This window comes from Bos mutus, chromosome 24 (genome assembly GCF_027580195.1).
Source record: "Bos mutus isolate GX-2022 chromosome 24, NWIPB_WYAK_1.1, whole genome shotgun sequence".
NCBI lineage: Eukaryota > Metazoa > Chordata > Mammalia > Artiodactyla > Bovidae > Bos > Bos mutus.
This window is the reverse complement of record NC_091640.1, coordinates 46,703,996-46,722,663: the sequence shown is the minus strand read 5'-3', so window position 1 is coordinate 46,722,663 and position 18,668 is coordinate 46,703,996. Positions and strand designations below refer to the sequence as shown.

Below are 18,668 nucleotides of genomic sequence, written 5' to 3'. Positions count from 1 at the left end.
GCCATAGTTAAGACAGCTAATATGTGGAAAAGCTACTTGTGAGACTTTTGAGTCTGTGTAGTATAAACTTAGGAAACTTTAATTATAATACTTATGTTTTTAATGGGAGCTAGATAAAGGGGGTGGTCCAGCCAGGTAACTGCCTAGAACCTCAATCCATAAACAGTGTTAACATATTTAATCACTTAAAAATGTAATGAGGAGAAAATTGTATTAAATGGAATTCCTCTAGGGGAACAGTTCTACATATGGCAGGTGTGGTAGTTAGGTATGTGGCCTACAGTGAGACTTTGGTACTTACCTCCTTCCTCAAGTCTCATCCATGGATGTATTATGTCACACTACAAAGAAGTTATATCCAACCAAGTGCAGAGATTTCTTTTGATGAGTAGGATTTACAAATTTGGATCAGAGCTAAATTGTTTATGACAGTAAAAAGAGATTTGCTTTTTACCCATTACCATTCAGCCTTTCCTTTAAACAAATATTGAATGAATATTAGGGAGCATAGTTTAGGAAAGACGCCCAACTAGTAATCTGGCCTGGTGAGACCAAGTAGTGGTTTAGGCCAGTCTAAGACAGCATCTAGACTCTTTTGCAGGCAAAGCTACCCAACCCTACAATGAACACTTCAGTAATTGTAGCGTGGCTTTTCTTGGTTTTGCGTGTCAGTGCCTCTTGTGGGTTTTAAGTGCCTTGGTGGAAGGGCTGTATTGTATTCTATTCATATATTCCTCTAAACCTCCTAGACCACATAGGCCTTCACTTAAATGTCTGTTGAACAATGTTAAACTCTGAGGTGGAAATCAAGGCCTAAGATGAATAAGCCAAAATAAAAACTAAGTCAAATTGAGACCACAAAAATCAATGGTAGAAAGCCAGAATTCCACCATTGATTTTTGTGGTCTCAGTTTGACTTAGTTTTGACTGGGGAGCCTGGTGGGCTGCGGTCTATGGGGTCGCACAGAGTTGGACATGACTGAAGCGACTTAGCAGCAGCTAGTCTGATACTGTTCATTCTTTTACTCACTAAACAAATAGGAGGACAACAATTTTTCAGGCATCTGTCAGTTATTAGTCTGCTGCTGCTGCTAAGTCGCTTCAGTAGTGTCCGACTCTGTGTGACCCCATTAGACGGCCGCCCACCAGGTTCCCCCGTGGGTTTAAAAACATTTTAAAGGAAAAAAGGTAAACAATAATTATTTATATAATAATTACACAGGGACCTACACAATTATCATGTAAAAACATCAGGAGGGAAAGGTTCCGGTCCTATGAGCCGTCAGAGAGGGATCTGAAAGAAAATGGCGCCGGCAGCTCAGGTGGTAAAGAACCCGCCCACAATGCGCGAGACCAGGGCTCGATCCCTGGGTTGGGAAGATCCCTTGGCGGAGCCATGACAACCCACTCCAGTACTCTGGCCTGGAGAAGCCCTATGGATAGAGGAGCCTGCGGGGCTACCGTCCATAGGGGTCGCAGAGTCGGACACGACTGAACGACTAAGAACAGCACAAGCGCCATGTGGGTTTAAGAGGTCTTTCTGAAAGAGTGATACTTAAACTGAGATCTGAAAGATGAGCAGCAATTAGGTGAAAAGTCAGACTGGAAAACTATTTTTGGTCCAGGGGTCAACATTAGGTGTCTGAAATGGGCTTCATCCACCTCTTCAAGGAAATCTGAATCCCAGATTTGGTCCAGCGAATTTCTGACCAGCTTGACTCAGCACCTTGTCTCATCCTTGGTCAGCACTTCAAGGGTGAGGTGAAACTTCCATCATCTCTGCCTCTGGCATTTCATCTTTCCCACCTATCTGATTTCCCTGACCCCTCTCTATCTGCCTCTGGCATTTCATCTTTCCCACCTATCTGATTTCCCTGACCCCTCTCTATCAGGGCCCTTCTGGGCGCGCTCCTATTTCACTTCTCCAACTACCCTCCCCCAACCCGCTCAACTCTGCAATCCTTGACTTTCAGTCGCCCTTCAAAGTCAGAAAGAACTAGCCATGTTAGCACTTTGAGGCTATTGGCAACCCAAAGAGGTCTTACCAACCCTGCACCATGAGATGGGAACAATAGCTTATCCAACATCCACGTTTAGGTTGTTCCGCCGCAACTAACCCAGGGGATGCCTTTATTTTGGGTGGACCTCTCTGTCCACAGCCACCGTGTAGAAGGGCCCCGTAAGAATTTTCCCGAAATGTTCCAGTCACGAGTCCCAGGCCACCTCCTCTTCTCCGTCACTCCCTCCGCCCAGGCCCTCCGGTAACGCTGCAGTCTCCACAGCGCTTCAGGAACTGGTGCCTGGCATCCACGCCGGGGACCGGGGGCAGAGGGCTGCACGACGACCGGCCCGGCTTGGCCGGAAGGCGTGCGGGAAGGCGGGCAGGCCGCGGGAGAGGGCGGGGACCAGCGGGCGAGGACAGCGCGGCGCGGGCGGAAGACGCGGGCGGAAGGCTGTGGGTTGGATGGGCGGGGCCGCGCTCGCCGGTGGGCGGGGCTCCAGCGCTCATCACGTGACGGGCCCGGCGGCGGCGGCAGCGGCGGCGGCGGCCGCGGCGTCTTTAGCGGCCCCCAGTGCAGGATGGTGCTGGAGGCGGCGGCGGCGGCCGTGGTGGCGGCGGCGTTGTTGGCGGTAGCGGGCGGGGGTGCTGTGGCGGCAGTGGCGGCGGCGCCCGCGGGTGGTATAAAATGGCGGATTTCGAGGAGTTGAGGGTAAGCGGGGGCGCGGGAGTGGAGAGCGGAGGCCGCGGGGAGGGGGAGGGGAGGCGGGGAAACCGCAACGTCGCCGGCTGCCACCTTCTTGTTTCGCGGGGAGCGGTTGGCGGAGCCCGGAGCCCCGAGCCTGGCCGGCGTCCGAGCAGGCGCCCGCGCGGCCGTGGGGGGAGCGCTCGGCGGCGGAGGACGCGCGGGCCGCGCAGGGGTGGCGGGCCCTGGGGCCCAGGGTGAGCCGACCCGTGGGGTCCGTCGGGGGTACGCACACCTGGCGCGAGGGGCCGCGGCCGCTCCCGCCAGGGGCTCGTGGGGACCCAACTTCCCCCATTTATTTTAAGGGATGAAGTCGGGAGTAGGGTTTGCTTTTCCACCTTCGCGAGGGGTGTACGTGTCTGGCGATTCCTCAGTCTCCGGGCCACTCACTTGAGTGGGAGGCTGTTTTCGGAAACGTGAAGTTGCTTTTAGAATTCTCCCTCTCCTTGGGGTGATGCTGCTGTTCAGGACGATCTGTCACGAGAAAGGCCCCTTCCTCCCACCAGTGCTCCTTGCACGTCTTGGAGAGGAGCGTCGTCTTTTGGGAATCCTGCCTTTCGTCATCGGCCTTAAACGTTGGTGTTTTTCTTAGTACTATGGGTAAGAACTCCGCAAAGTCTGTGTTGTCATGAGAACAAGGTCATAACTTTATTGTTGATACGCTTGTATTGTAGAGTAGAGGTTTGAAATGGGCTGTGTTGCGGTTAGAATGGAAAAGATATATATATATATATTTTTTTTTTTCCCCCAAGCTGATAACCTTCAAAGCCCTAACTGAAACAGAATTGTGATAAACGAGCCAAATTTTTTTTTTTTTATGGACTGTTGAGTTACTGACGGCATAAATAAGATCCTTAAGGACGGAAATCTGATTAAAAAATAAATAGTCTTAAAAGAACGGATGAATAGAAACTTTTAACTGCGATCAGTTTGCACAACATAGACGTGTGTTGTTAGCGTTACTTTTTCAGAATAAGAAAGTGGAATTTGGCAAAAGATTCAGTGTGTATGTTTATTACGGAATTTGGGAGTGGGGTGTATTGGGGGAAGGGATGTTGGCGGGTTACCTGGCTGGTTTGGTGAACATCGGCAAAAGAACGTATTCATGGCTCTGATCTAAAGGTAAATTGTTTTGGTTTGAATAGTGCCTGTCATTTTCTCTCCAGCTGTTTCAAAAATTACTTAATTCCCAGTGAAAAGTATGTTAATACGTTTTATGCACTATGCTAGTTTATACAGAGAACCTGATACTAGGTAAAGGGTGTTCATATGGTTAAGTGTAAGGGTGAGTCTCAGCTGTAGAGCTAATAACACCTGTAGAGCTTTTGAAACAACAAGGCCTGAGCCTCATCTGTAAATTAATGCATTAGATGTAGAGTGGATTGAGGATACTGAAATTTGTGGTTATTTGTATCTGCAATATTGTCTTAGTTTTTGTGTACTAATGGGTATAGGTAACTTGTCCTCTTCTAAGCTTTTTTTGTTGTTGTTGATGAAAACTTTCCCAAGACTTGTGTTAGACTTTTACAAATGTTGGTCACAGCTTAATAAAAAGTGGAGAATTTATTGGTGAAAGGCAAAAAGGGCTTCCCTGGTGGCTCAGTGGTAAAGAACCCATTTGCAGTGCAGGAGATGGCGGGTTCGATCCGTGGGTCAGGAAGATCCCTTGGAGAACGAAATGGCAGCCCACTCCAATATTCTTGCCTGGGAAATCCCATGAACACAGGAGCCTGGCAGACTCCAGTCCACGGGATTGCAAAAGAGTAGGACATGACTTATCAACTGAACAACAATGGAGGGCAGAAAAGGCAGTCAGTGCTTATAGGTTGCAGTGGAACCAGGAACTGGAAAGTGGTTGAAAACCAAGATTTTTCTCTTTCTGTCTTTATCTCCCCTTACCTCCCTCCACTCTCGTCTCCAGCCCTCAGCCCTCTCTTCTCTCCCATTTTATTTTGTGGATCATCATCATTTTTTTTTCTGTAAATTAGCTGTCTTTGCTTCCTACACTTGCTAGAAGATGGCCCCTTCCCGACAGGTTGCCTTAGGAAACAGGAAATTTTTCAGAAGTGAGGAGGGTATGAGCTATGCAAACACTGAGTTATCACCCCAGATTTTGCCATACTGCTTAATAGCATCGTTTGCACTTAAAGATGTGCTGTAGCTCTCCCTCATTGTAGACTCCTCATTGCAAACCTTGATGATGATGGTGGCAGATATCCATTATAATAAAGTGCTTATTATGTGCCTGGCTCTGGTTTCAGAACTTTACATACATACTTATTTAAATAGTTCTCACAAAAAGTGAGGCCCAGAGTGGTTGAATAACCAGACGGAAGTCGCACAGCTTGATACTGGGAAGACCTGGGATTTTTAATTTAGGTCTAACTTCAGAGTCAGCGCTCCTCAGAGTCTAAGCTGTACTGCTCTGTCCAGTTTCCTTGAGGTCCATGGGGTGTCCCCTACCTGTCCTCCAGCACTCTGTGAACTAAATTGAATGATAAACAATGATACCCTGCTTATATGACATAATATTGAGGGGAAAACCAGACAACTGGCTAAAAATCGAATTAGAAAGGAGGAAAAGAGGAAGACACATTAAGTGTTTTCTAAATGGTTTCTGAATCAGAGTATATTTTGACGATCAGAGGGATAGTGAAGTAAATTCACGGACGGGGAAAAATCACAGGCATTGGTTTGTTGCCTAAATTCTTGGCTGTAGAGGAAATGGCCAGCAGACCTGAATGTTGCATGTTTGGCTCATAATGCCACTCAGAAGATTTCCTTTATCTTTGTCCATTATGACTCAGGGCCACTTCCTAGAAGCCCATGTCACAAGAGCAGGTCACTGCTGGCTAATGCTGGTGTCTCCTGTACAGAAGGTCCAGAATTTGGGGAAGGAATTTTGGGAATTTAGACCTCACTGTGCTTCAGTGACTCCTGTGCCTTTGCTTTTCTTGGGGGAGGGGCGTCATTTGATGGGGCCACTCCTGTAGACCCTTAAGAGGCTGCCTGACAATTTCCGTTTTTGAGACTGTCTTGTGGGCCAGTACTAGAACTCTTGTCCAGTCATGGCAGAGTGTGACATCCCTACATTTTGCCTCTTGCAGTTCAGGTGACCAGCAGAATACCAGCACACTCCCTTCAGTTCTTAGGGGAGAGAGGATCTGATTGGCTGAGCACTTAAGCCAGGAGATGAGGGTCATATTGGGCTTCCCAGATGACTCAGTGGTAAAGAAGCCTGCCAATGCATGAGATGCCAGGTCAGTCCCTGGGTTGGGAAGATCCCCTGGAGCAGGAAATGGCTACCCATTCCAGTATTCTTGCCTGGCGAATCCCATGGACAGAGGTGCTTGGAGGGCTATGGTCTCTGTTCACAAGGAGTGAGACAGGACTGAGCAACTAAACAACATCAACAAACAAAGATGATTACAATAATGCATCATGTGTTAGAAGCTTTCAAGGTGCTGTTGTTCAGTCGCTCAGTCGTGTCCGACTCTTTCAACCCCATGGACTGCAGCACGCCAGGCTTCCCTGTCCTTCACCATCTCCCAGAGTTTGCTCAAATTCATGTCGGTGATGAATCGGTGATGCCATCTAGCCAGCCACTCCTCTGTCGTCCCCATCTCCTGCCTTCAGTCTTTCCCAGCAGCAAGGTCTTTTCCAGTGAGTTGGCTCTTTGCGTCACGTGACCAAAATATTGGAGCTTCAGCTTCAGTATCAATCCTTCTAATGAATATTTAGGATTGATTTTCTTCAGAATTGACTAGTTTGATCTCCTTGCACTCCAAGGGACTCTCGAATCTTTTTCAACATCACAGTTCGAAAGTATCGGCACTCAGCCTTCTTTCTGGTCCAACTCTCACATCCACACGTGACTCTTGGAACAACTAGCTTTGACTGTATGGGTCTTGGTCAGCAAGGTAGTGCCTCTGCGTTTTAATACGCTATCTGGGTTTTAATTTCATGGCTGCAGTCACCTTCTGCAGTGATTTTGGAGCCCAGGAAAATAAAGTCTGTCACTGTTTACATTATTTTCCCATCTATTTGCCATGATGTGATGGGACCGGATGCCATGATCTTCATTTTTTGAATGTTGAGTTTTAAGCCAGCTTTTTCACTCCTCTTTCACCTTCATGAAGAGGCACTTTGGTTCCTCTTTGTTTTCTGCCATAAGGGTGGTGTCATCTGCCTAGCTGAGGTTATTGATATTTCTTAATTCCAGCTTGTGCTTCATCCAGCCAGCATTTTGCATGATATACTCTGTATGTAAGTTAAATAAGCAGGGTGACAGTATACAGCCTTGATGTACTCCTTTCCCAATTTGGAACCAGTCTGTTCCATGTCTGGTTCTCACTGTTGCTTCTTGACCTGCATACAGGTTTCGCAGGAGGCAGTAGGTGGTCTGGTATTACTGTCTTTTAAGAATTTTCCACAATTTGCTGTGATCCACACAGTTGAAGACTTTATTGTAGTCAATGAAGCAGACATAGATGTTCTTCTGGAATTCCCTTGCATTTCCCATGATCGATGGACGTTGTCAATTTGATCTCTGGTTCCTCTGCTTTTTCTTAATCCAGCGTGAACATCTGGAAGTTCTCGGTTCACGTACTGTTGAAGCCTAGCTTGGAGAATTTTGAGCATTACTTTGCTAGCATGTGAAATGAGTGAAATTGTGTGGTAGTTGGAACATTCTTTGGTATCGCCCTTCTTTGGGATTGGAATGAACACTGACCTTTTCCAGTCCTGTGGCCACTGCTGAGTTTTCCAAATTTGCTGGCATAATGAGTGCAGCGCTTTCACAGCATCATCTTTTAGAATTTGAAATAGCTCAACTGGAATTCTGTCATCTCCACTAGCTTTGTTTGTAGTGATGCTTTGTAAGGCCCACTTGACTTCACACTCCAGGATGTCTGGCTGTAGATGAGTGATCATACCATTGTGGTTATCTGGGTCATTAAGGTCAGTTCTGTGTATTCTTGCCATCTCTTCTTAATCTCTTCTGCTTGTTAGGTCCATACCATTTCTGTCCTTTATTGTACCCATCTTTGCATGAAATGTTCCCTTGGTATCTCTAATTTTCTTGAAGAGAGCTCTAGTCTTTCCCATTTTATTTTTTCCTCTATTTCTGTGCATTGATCGCTGAGGAAGGCTTACTTATCTTTCCTTGTTATTCTGTGGAACTCTGCATTCAGATGGGTACATTTTTCCTTTTTCTCTTTGCTTTTTGCTTTTCTTTTCTCAGCTATTTGTAAGGCCTCCTCAGACAAGCATTTTGCCTTTTTGCATTTCTTTTTTCTTGGGGATGGTTTTGATCACTGCCTCCTCTACAATATCACCAACTTCCGTCCATAGTTCTTCAGGCACTCTATCAGATCTGATCCCTTGAATCTATTTGTCACTTCCACTGTATAATCGTAAGGGATTTGATTTAGGTCATACCTGAATGGACTAGTGGTTTTCCCTACTTTCTTCAATTTAAGTCTGAATTTGGCAATAAGGAGTTCATGATCTGAGCCACAGTCAGCTCCTGATCTTGTTTTTGCTGACTGTATAGAGCTTCTGTATTTTTGGCTCCAAAGAATATAATCAGTCTGATTTCGGTGTTGACCACCTGGTGATGTCCATGTGTAGAGTCTTCTCTTGTGTTGTTGGAAGACGGTGTTTGCTATGACCAGTGTATTCTCTTGGCAAAACTCTGTTAACCTTTGCCCTTCATTTTGTACTCCAAGGCCAAACTTGCCTGTTAGATCAGGTATCTCCTGACTTCCTACTTTTGCATTCCATTCCCCTGTGATGAAAGGATATCTTTTTTGGGTGTTAGTTCTAGGTCTTATAGGTCTGCATAGAACCATTCAAATTCAGCTTCTTTGGCACTAGTGGTTGGGGCATAGACTTGGATTACTGTGATGTTGAATGGTTAGGTCTTCATGCTATGCTATGCTAAGTCACTTCAGTCGTGTCCGACTCTGTGGGACCCCATAGACGGCAGCCCACCAGGCTCCCCCGTCCCTGGGATTCTCCAGGCAAGAACACTGGAGTGGGTTGCCATTGCCTTTTCCAATGCATGAAAGTGACAAGTGAAAGTGAAGTCGCTCAGTCGTGTCCGACTCTCAGCGGCCCCATGGACCGCAGCCTAGCAGGCTCCTCCGTCCATGGGATTTTCCAGGCAAGAGTACTGGAGTGGGGTGCCATCGTCTTCTCCTTTAGGTCTTCATAGAACCTTTCAACTTCAACTTCTTCGGCATTATTGGATTACTGTGATGTTGAATGGTTTGCCTTGGAAACAAACAGATCATTCTGTTGTTTTTGAGGTAGCACGCAAGTACTGCATCGTACTCTTTTGTTGACTAGGAGGGCTACTTCATTTCTTCTAAGGGATTCTTGACCACAGTAGTAGATAGTCATCTGAATTAAAATTGCCGATTACAGTCCATTTTAGTTCACTGCTTACTATAATATTATGTTCACTCTTGCCATCTCCTGTTTGACCACTTCCAATTTGCCTTGCCAACAAAGGTCCATCTAGTCAAAGCTATGGGTTTTCCCGTAGTCATGTACGGATGTGAGAGTTGGACTGTAAAGAAAGCTGAGCGCTGAAGAATTGATGCTTTTGAACTGTGGTGTTGGAGAAGGCTCTTGAGAGTCTCTTGGACAGCAGGGAGATCCAATCAGTCCATCCTAAAGGAGATCATTCTTGAATATTCACTGGAAGGACTGATGGTGCAGCTGAAACTCCAATACTTTGGCCACCTGATGTGAAGAACTGACTCATTGGAAAAGACCCTGATGCTGGGAACAATTGAAGGCGGGAGGAGAAGGGGACGACCGAGGATGAGGTGGTTGGGTGGTATCACCGACTCGATGGACATGAGTTTGAGTAAGCTCCGGGAGTTGGTGATGGACCGGGAAGCCTGGCTTGCTGCAGTCCATGATGTTGCAAAGAGTCATATGCGACTGAGCAACTGAACTGAGTTTACCTTGATCATCGACCTAACATTCCAGGTTCCTATGCAATGTTGTTCTTTACAGCGCTGGGCTTTCTTTTCACCACCAGACACAGCCACAACTGGGCGTTGTTTCCACTTTGGCTCAGCCTCTTCATTCCTTCTAGAGCTGTTTCTTTGCTCTTCTCCAGTTTACTGGGCACCTACTGATCTGGGGAGTTCATCTTTCAGTGTCCTACTATCTTTACGCCTTTTCATACTGTTCATGGGCTTCTCAAGGCAAGAATGCTGAAGTAGTTTACCGTTCCCTTCTCCAGTGGACCGTGTATTGTCAGAACTCTCCATCGTGACCTGTCCACCTTGGGTGGCATGGCATGGCTATGAGCCATGAAACTATGAGCCATGAAACTATGAGCATGGCATGGCTCATAGTTTTCATTGAGTTAGACAAGGCTGTGGTCGATGTGATCAGTTTGGTTAGTTTTCTGTGATTGTGGTTTTCATTCTGCCCTCTGATGGATGAGAATAAAAGGCTTGTGCAGGCTTCTGATGAAAGGGACTGGCTGTGGGGGGAAATTGGGTCTTGCTCTGGTGGGTAAGGCCATGCTCAGTAAACCTTTAATCCAGTTTTCTGTTAATGGGTGGGGCTGTGTTCCTTCCCTGTAGTTTGGCCTGAGGCCAAACTATGGTAGGGATAATGGTGATAATGACCACCTCCTTCAAAAAGACCTATGTCAGCACACTGCGGCTCCCAGGACTGTTGTAGTCAGTGCCTCTGACCCCACGGCAGGCCACTGTCGACCCACGACTCCTCCAGAGACTCCCGCACACCCGTGGGGAAGTCTGGCTCAGTCTTTTTGTGGGGTCACTTCTCCTTTCTTCTGGGTCCTGGTGGGCATGAGGTTTTATTGTATCCTCCAGGAGTCTGTTTCCCCAGTCCTGTGGAAATTCTGTAATCAAATCCCACTGGCCTTCAAATTCAAATTCCCTGGGGGATCTCAGTCCTTTTGCCCGATCCCCAGGCTAGGAAATTTGTTGTGGGCCCTAGAACTTTGGCAACAGCGCGAGAAACTTCTTTGTTACGATTGTTCTCCAGTTTGTGGGTTGTCTACTCGGCTTACCTGGGCCGGTCTCATGGTGACCTCCTCCAGGAGGACTTCGGCCACTTGCCGCGCCTCCCAGGTCTGCACTCAGAGCCCCCGTCCCTGCGGCAGGTGGCTGCTGACCCGGGCCTCCACAGGAGACCCTCACACACTCAAAGGCAGGTCTGGCTCAGTCTCCTGTGGGGGGTCACTGCTCCTTTCCCTCCATTCTCGAGTGCACAGGGTTTTGTTTGCACCCTCCCAGCGTGTCTGGCGGGTCTGAGATTTGATTGTAAATGTGTCAGAGAAGAATTTATTCAGTTCAACTGTTGCTTGTTGAAAGTGTTTATGTTGTTAGGAGGTTGTGATTTATTAGGTTGGTGCAAAAGTAATTGTGGCTTTTCTTTGTTGAACTTTGACGTTTGATACTGGAATACGTTCTTGAATGTTGTGATATACATCATTTTAATATGTATTTCTTGCTGTATTTTTTTTGCTAATGACTATTACTTGCTGTTTATTTTATGTTTATTTAGACTATAGAAATAATGTTAGACAAAAAGCAAATTCGAACAGTTTTTGTTATTTGAATTCAAAATTGGTCATAAAGCATCAGAGGCAACTTGCAACATCAGCAGCACATTGGGTCAGGCAACTCCCAACGAGTGCACAGTGCAGTGCTTGTTCGGAAGTTTGGCAAAGCAGACGAGAGCCTTGAAAACGAGGAGGGCAGTGGCCGGTCGGCAGAAGTAGACGCCGACCAACTGAGAGCAATCCTTGAAGCTGATCCTCCTACAAGTATGCAAGAAGTTGCTGAAGAACTCAGCATTGACCGCTCTATGGTCGTTGAGCGTTTGAAGCAAATTGGAGAGGTCATGAAGCTCCGTTAGTGGGTGCTGCACGAGCTGACTGCAAATCAAAAAAAATCATCGTTTTGAAAAATGTTGTCATCTGTTATTCTACAAAGAGTAATGAAAGGTTTCTCAATTGGATTGTGATGTGCAATGACGAGTGAATTTTATACAACAACTGGCAGCCAACTTAGTGGATGAACCGAGAAGCTCCAAAGCACTTCCTAAAGCCAAACTTACATCAAAAGAAGGTCAGGGTCACTGTCTGGAGGTCTGCTGCCTGTCTGATCCACTGCAGCTTTCTCAGTCCCTGCGAAACCCTTACATCTGAGAAGTATGCTCAGCAAATCGATGAGACGCACTGAAAACTGCAGCGCCTGCAGCTGGCGCTGGTCAACAGAACCGGCCCAGTTTCCACTACAGCGCCCAACTGCGTATCGTACAACCAGCGTTTCAAAAGTTGAACAGATTGGGCTATGAAGTTTTGCCTTATCTGCCATATTCACCTGACCACCTCTTGCCAACCGACTACCCTTTTCTACACTTGTCGTCTTCAAGCATCTCGACAACTTTTTGCCAGGAAAATGCTTCTGCAACCAGCAGGAGGCAGAAAATGCTTTCCAAGAGTTCGTCGAATCCTGGAGCATGGATATTTATGCTGCAGAAGTAAACAAACTTATTTCTCATTGGCAAACATTGATTGTTGATTGTGACGATTCCTATTTTGATTAATAAAGATGTATTTGAGCCTAACGACTTAAAATTCATGGTCCAAAACCGGAGCTACTTTTGTGCCACCCTAATAGTTTGTGAATTAACTAACTAGTTGTGATTAATCTGGAACATGCTCAGACAGTCTGGTGGCCTGGACCTTTGTCACCGCTGCTGTCCTGCTTTCTTCCTCCAGAATAGCCTCTAGGAGGCAAGCGCAGTGGTGGAGGAGAGGCAGAATAGCTGTCGTCTGAAGTCCTTCATCTCTTCAGCCAGAGCACCCTTTCTACCCTTGTCTTCTCCAGTTGCGTAATTTCAGTACGCTACTGGTGCGCTCCTTAAAAAGGTCCCTGTTACGATTTAACCTGGTCAGCCTACTCTTTGCACTTCTCCCAAGGTTGCGGGTGGAGTGGGATCTATTGTAGTGACTTTTTTTTTTTTAAGGTTGTCTCATGTATTCCTCATTCCCTTCCTTTTGTGCACTGAGAGTTATCTTTTGTGTGTCAGAGAATGAGAATGAATGTGTTTGTAAGAATCTAGTGAAAGAGCCAGTGATTATCACTTAATAGATACTAGTACACCAGACACAGAAAATCTACTCAGAGGCTTAAGGCTTAAGTAATTCTGTAACAGAAGATTTTCTGCCTAAAAGACTTGAGTATTTGGTTCCTTACTTGCCATCCTGGTACCTTTGGGTGCTCTTGGGATACAGAGGGAAAATGGGAAGTTAGTGGGGAACGAGGGTGTTGAGGTTAGAGCTCCTCATCCCTCCAAGTTCCCGTCTATTGGGCCAAGAAGTAGACTAATACAATAGACGTAACAGAATCCACCATGTAACTCAAAGCGGTTATTAGTGGACACAACTCAATTTCCAGGAGGGCTTCCATTTGAGATCATATTGATGAAAGCAGATTCAAAACCAGATATTTAATTTAAAGTGAAATAGATAATTTTTCATAGTAAACCAGGTATTCTTAGCTGTAGTAGACCTTTTTGTGTGTTTGCTCCTTAGGTCAGCACCATCTCTCTGGTATACATGAATATTTATTCTGATAAAGGTGACATTTTTCTAACCATTAGATCCTCCAGATGTTTGTCTTTTGTCAACATTTGTGCCTTTGTTTTCCTGAATTGGATCTTAGCTATTAAAACATTTTTTTTCTTGCAATATAATTGTCATACCATAAAATTCAGCCTTTTAGTGGTTGTGGTCAATTTGCAAAGTTGTGCAGCTGTCACCACTATTGAGTTTCAGGACATTTTCATCACCCCAAAGAAACCCATGTCACTGTCAGTCCCTTCCTGTGTTCTCCTTCTCCCAGCCCTCAGCATCTACTGGTCCACTTTGGCTCTATGGATTGGCCTATTCTGGACATTTCCTAGTAACACAGTGTCACATGTGGCCTTTCTTGGAAAGAATCATGGGATTTCTTTGACTTAACATATAATCTTTCCAGGTTTGTTATTGTAGCATGTATCAGTACTTCTTTCTTTTTTATGGTTGACTAATATTCTGTTGTACGAAATATACCACATTTTGTTTGTTCTTTCATGAGTTTATGTACATTTGGGTGATTTCCACATTTTGATTAGTGTGAGCATTCATCTCTAAGTGTATAAGTCCTGTGTGGACATAATGTTTTTGATTTTCTTGGATAGACACCTAAGAACGTAGTTGCTGGGTCATGTAACTCTTAAGTTCTTAAGAAACTGTCCAACTCTTTTTCCAACTGCTACACCATTTTTCATTCCTACCAGAAATGTATATGTTATGATTTCTCCACATACTTGACCTCATGGATGTGAAGTGGTATCTTGTGGTTTTGGTTCACATTTTCCTGGTGACTCGATGTTGAGCATGTTTTCATGTGTTTATTGGCTATCTGTACATCTTCTTTGGAAAAATGTCTATCCAAGCCTTTTGCTCATTTTTTAAATTGGGTTATTTGATTTTTTTATTATTGTTTATGTTCTTTATATATTTGAGGTATAAGTTCTTTGTCAGATATATGGTTTTCAAGTATCTTTTTCCTTTTTGTGGACTGTACTTCATTTTCTTTGTTACATACTTTGAAGCACAAATGTTTTGAATTTTATCTGTTTGTTCTTTGTTGCTTGTGCTTTTGATGTCAAATCTAAGAAACCATTGCCTTATGGAGTGTCAAAGATTTATTCCTGTTTTCATCTAGAGTTTATAGTTTTAATTTTTACATATAGATTGTTTATCCGTTTTGAGGTAATTTTTGTTTATGGTGTGAGGTGGAGATAAAATTTCCTTTGCATGTGGATATCCAGTTTTCCCAGGACGATTTGTTAAAAATTCTTTCCCTGTTGAGTTGTCTTGATAGCTAGACTTTTTATTCAGGAATCTGAATTTAAGAAATTCACAACTGAAGTAAATGTGATATGAAATCAGTTGGTGTCATAGTCTAAACTGTCCTATATGAATGTTCATTTTGAATCCACTAGTGGCATGCCAATTTCCCTAGATTTTTTTGAAACAAAGGTTTTTTTTTTTAATGTGTGACTTCAGAGAACAATATAAACTTAACAGACGTTCAGAGCTCTCCATATGATTATTCATATAAGTCAGTAAAAAGCAGATCTAGATTAAGAGCTTTTTTTTTTAATTGGGCACGCATAGATTTCAACTGTATGACCTTAGACATTATTTGACTTTTTTCCCCAAGTTGGAAATGGTTTAATATTTTTAAATTTCTTATTTCTTTTTTTCATCTTTTTCTTTGATTCTTTTTTTAAATGAAAGGGCAGAAAATGTTTTAAAAAAAATTTCTTTCTTAAATCCTGATATTACTGCCTTTAATGAGGGTTCTCTTTAGGTTTTTTTTTTTTAGGTTAATTCCAAAAGTCAAAAAAAACCGCATATCTTTCTATGTCTTGACTTTTCTTTCGATTCTAAACAGTATCTGTTGCTTGACTCCCTAGTAGATAAGAAATTCAGGTCATTGTATTTTCTACCGGCCTCAGCACTTTGATTTCTAGGAGGTACAGTTTTGTTCCTAATGCAGTTGATTATATTTTAAACTTTTCGTAATAGTTACATTTCTGTTTCTTTTGTTCTTTGCTTTTTAAAAAACTAATTGTAATCATGCTAATGAAGTTTGCATTTCTTTTAATTGCATTATTGTTTTATTATTGTTACTGTTTTTAGCTAAGCTGGGTCCTCATTGCTGTGCACGAGCTTTCTGTCTTTGCAGGGAGTGGGGCTCCTCTTGTTGCGGTGCCTGCTCTTCTCATTGCAGTGGCTTCTTGTGCATCACAGGCTCTTGAGCGTGGGCTTCAGTAGTAACAACATGTGGGTTCAGGAGTTGGGGCATTAGGGCTTAGTTGTATGGAAACTTCCTGGACCAGGGATTGAACTGGTGTCCTGTGCATTGGTTGGAGGGTTCTTAACGACTGGACCACCAGGAAGTCCCAGATTTCTGTTTTTTCCCACTGTGAATTCTAGGCTGCCTCCTCTCTGTTGCCCCTCCCCAAGGACCTTCAGGCTTTGGAGACTAGAGTCAGAACTAAAGAAATATGTTTTACTGCTTTACTGCTTTGGTGGGTTGGTATTTTTCTAATGTTTTCCTAACGCTTTACTGCTACGGTGGTGTTTTTCCAACACATTGACTCTCCAGATTTCTGTTTTTGACCCATCAGTTTTAGACACTCATTTCCAGTCTTAGAGAGGATTTAACACCCACCATTTTCCTTTTGTTCTCCCTGCTTCCACCCTTGTCATGTATGGATGTGAGAGTTGGACCGTAAAGAAGGCTGAGCGCTGAAGAATTGGTGCTTTTGAACTGTGATGTTGGAGAAGACTATTGAGAGTCCCTTGGACTGCAAGGAGATCCAACCAGTCCATCCTGGGGGAGATCAGTCCTGTGTATTCATTGGAAGGACTGATGTTGAAGCTGAAACTCCAATACTTCGGCCACCTGATGTGAAGAACCAACTCATTAGAAAAGACCCTGATGCTGGGAAAGATTGAAGGTGGGAGGAGAAGGGTACCATAGAAGATAAGGTGGTTGGATGGCATCATTGACTCAATAGACACGAGTTTGAGCCAGCTCCGGGAGATGGTGAAGGACAGGGAAGCCTGGTGTGCTGCAGTCTGTGGGGTCACAAAGAGTTGGGCATGACTGTGTGACTGTACAACTACCCTTCTTTCCCATTCTAGCCTTCATTTTCTATTGCGTTGTCAAGATTTGTAACTTTTATATTATGGCTTACAACTTTTCTAAACTTTCCTGTGCTTCTACAGAAAGATTCTACAAATTGAATACTAATAGCCAGCCTTGTGATTTGTGCGCGGATATAAGTAAGTAGTTACTGTAGAACCGAGTAGTGTGGAGCTTCTGTGTTGTTAAACCCGGGCTCCTTAAATTAGTAATATTACAACACCTGGCTTGATTGTGGATAGCTCTTGGAAATCACTGTTAAAACTTTAATATTGCAACGTGTTTTCATCCTATAACCATTCAACTTTTCTTGAAGATGGGTTTTCTGGAGCTCTCAGCCTTTTATAATTGGGCAGTTTGCTTTCTAGAGCTGCTTTCTAGATCTAGATCTTGCTTTCTACATCTGTTATCCTGAGATTACATTGCACTCCTGGGTTTGGTTTGTTGTTTGCATCTCATGTCTTTCTCTTTTTTAAACTCCTTTTTGATTTTACTGGAATATAATCTTGAATAGTTGTTTTATTTTTTTAATTTTGTTCAAGTATAGTTGGTTTGTAATGTGTTAGTTTCTGCTCTACAGCAAGTGACTCAGTCACCTGTTTATATTTTCATGTTCTTTCCCATTCGGGTTTGTCAGAGGATATTGAGTATAGTTCCTGTGCTGTTTGTCCATGCTGTATATGCTGCTGAGCCCAGTATCCCAATCCCTGTCCCTGACCCAAGTAGTTGTTTTAGAAACGATAAGCAGGTGATAAACTTTCTGATTTCTTGAACATTTAAAAAATGACTTGCTTTTGTTCCTAGTGGAAAATTTAGATACAGAATTGTAAGTTGGTAATACAGTTTTTCCTACTGAATTTTGAAAGCTTTGCTTTTGGAATTTAAAACACCCAGTATTGCTGATGAGATCTGTTGCAAATCTGATGGTTATCCTTTTGTGGAAGCCTTGTTTACAACCTTTGGTTATCTCCTTATCTTTGGCTTGTGAACTGTGTTTAGTTGTGGGCCTTTTTCATTCCTTCTGGTGGAACCTTTTCAGTGGTAAGGCTTTTCAGGTCTGGGGAATTATTTTTTGTTTTTTTGATAATTTCTTTCCTCTTTTCTCTGAGACTCTTGACGGGTAAATGCTAGATTTCCTAAGTTGACGTTTTATTTGTTTACATTCTGGAAGATTTCCTTGACTTGTCTTAGAACTCGTCCATAAAATTTATTTTAGTGATTATATTTTTGATTTAGAAGAGCTTTATCCTATATTTCTTTCTGCTCCCTCTTCATTTTTTAAAATAGCAACCTGTCCTTGATTTATGGGGGAAAAATATCTTGAACTCTCTTAGGATTCTAATTCCTTTAAAAAAGTTCTCTTGATTGTTTTCTGAATTGATAATGGGGAATATTCCCTGGTGGCTCAGATGGTAAAGCATCTGCCTACAATGTGGGAGACCCAGGTTCAATCCCTGGGTTGGGAAGATCCTCTAGAGAAGGAAATGGCAACCCACTCCAGTACTCTTGCCTGGAAAATCCCATGGATGGAGGAGCCTGGTAAGCTGTAGTCCATGGGGCCCCAAAGAGTCGGACACGACTTAGTGACTTCACTTTCATTAGTGATGTATGTATTGGTGTGTATCATGCTAATTAATAAACTTAAATATTTAAATTATTTAATAGATTCAAAAGATTGTTTATACCAGGGAATGAATGAATGAATGAAGTCACTCAGTCGTGTCTGACACTTTGTGACCCCATGGACTGTAGCCAGCCAGGCTCCTCCGTCCATGGGATTTACCAGGCAAGAGTACTGGAGTGGGTTGCCATTTCCTTCTCCGGGGGATCTTCCCAACCCAGGGATAGAACCCAGGTCCTCCCGCATTGCAGGCAGACACTTTACTGTCTGAGCAACCAGGGAAGGTCTTATACCAGGTAAGGTATAGGTAAATAAACATTCATGTGCACACCATCCTAGTTAAGAAATAGTTCATTAGACCAGCAGGGTGCCCTTCTCTGATTACATCCACATTATATAGATATAAAATTATATATATATAAATCACAAGTTTTATATATGCATATTTTTTATAATTAGTGTGTGTGTTTTAAAATTTTATACAAATTGAATAATGCTGTATGTATTTGGGATGTTTTGGTTTATCATTGT

At 43.7% G+C, this 18,668-nt stretch overlaps 1 protein-coding gene across 13 annotated transcripts in view; it reads left to right on the top strand.

The window, feature by feature from the left end:
• Positions 1-2,510: 2,510 nt before the first annotated feature.
• Positions 2,511-18,668, top strand: part of PIAS2 (protein inhibitor of activated STAT 2) — a 103,974-nt gene continuing 87,816 nt past the window's right edge. For 5 of the 13 annotated variants that reach the window (XR_011462462.1, XR_011462461.1, XM_070361754.1 and 2 more), the window contains exon 1: positions 2,512-2,711. Coding sequence is in view for 6 of the 13 variants with exons in the window: in XM_070361754.1 (XP_070217855.1) it covers positions 2,688-2,711 (24 nt within the window). In the remaining 7 variants the exon portion in view is untranslated. Of the gene's footprint in view, positions 2,712-2,825; positions 2,942-2,999; positions 3,345-18,668 lie in introns of those variants that run through there. The other 8 variants (XM_070361752.1, XM_070361751.1, XM_070361753.1 and 5 more) reach the window with 4 other exon arrangements.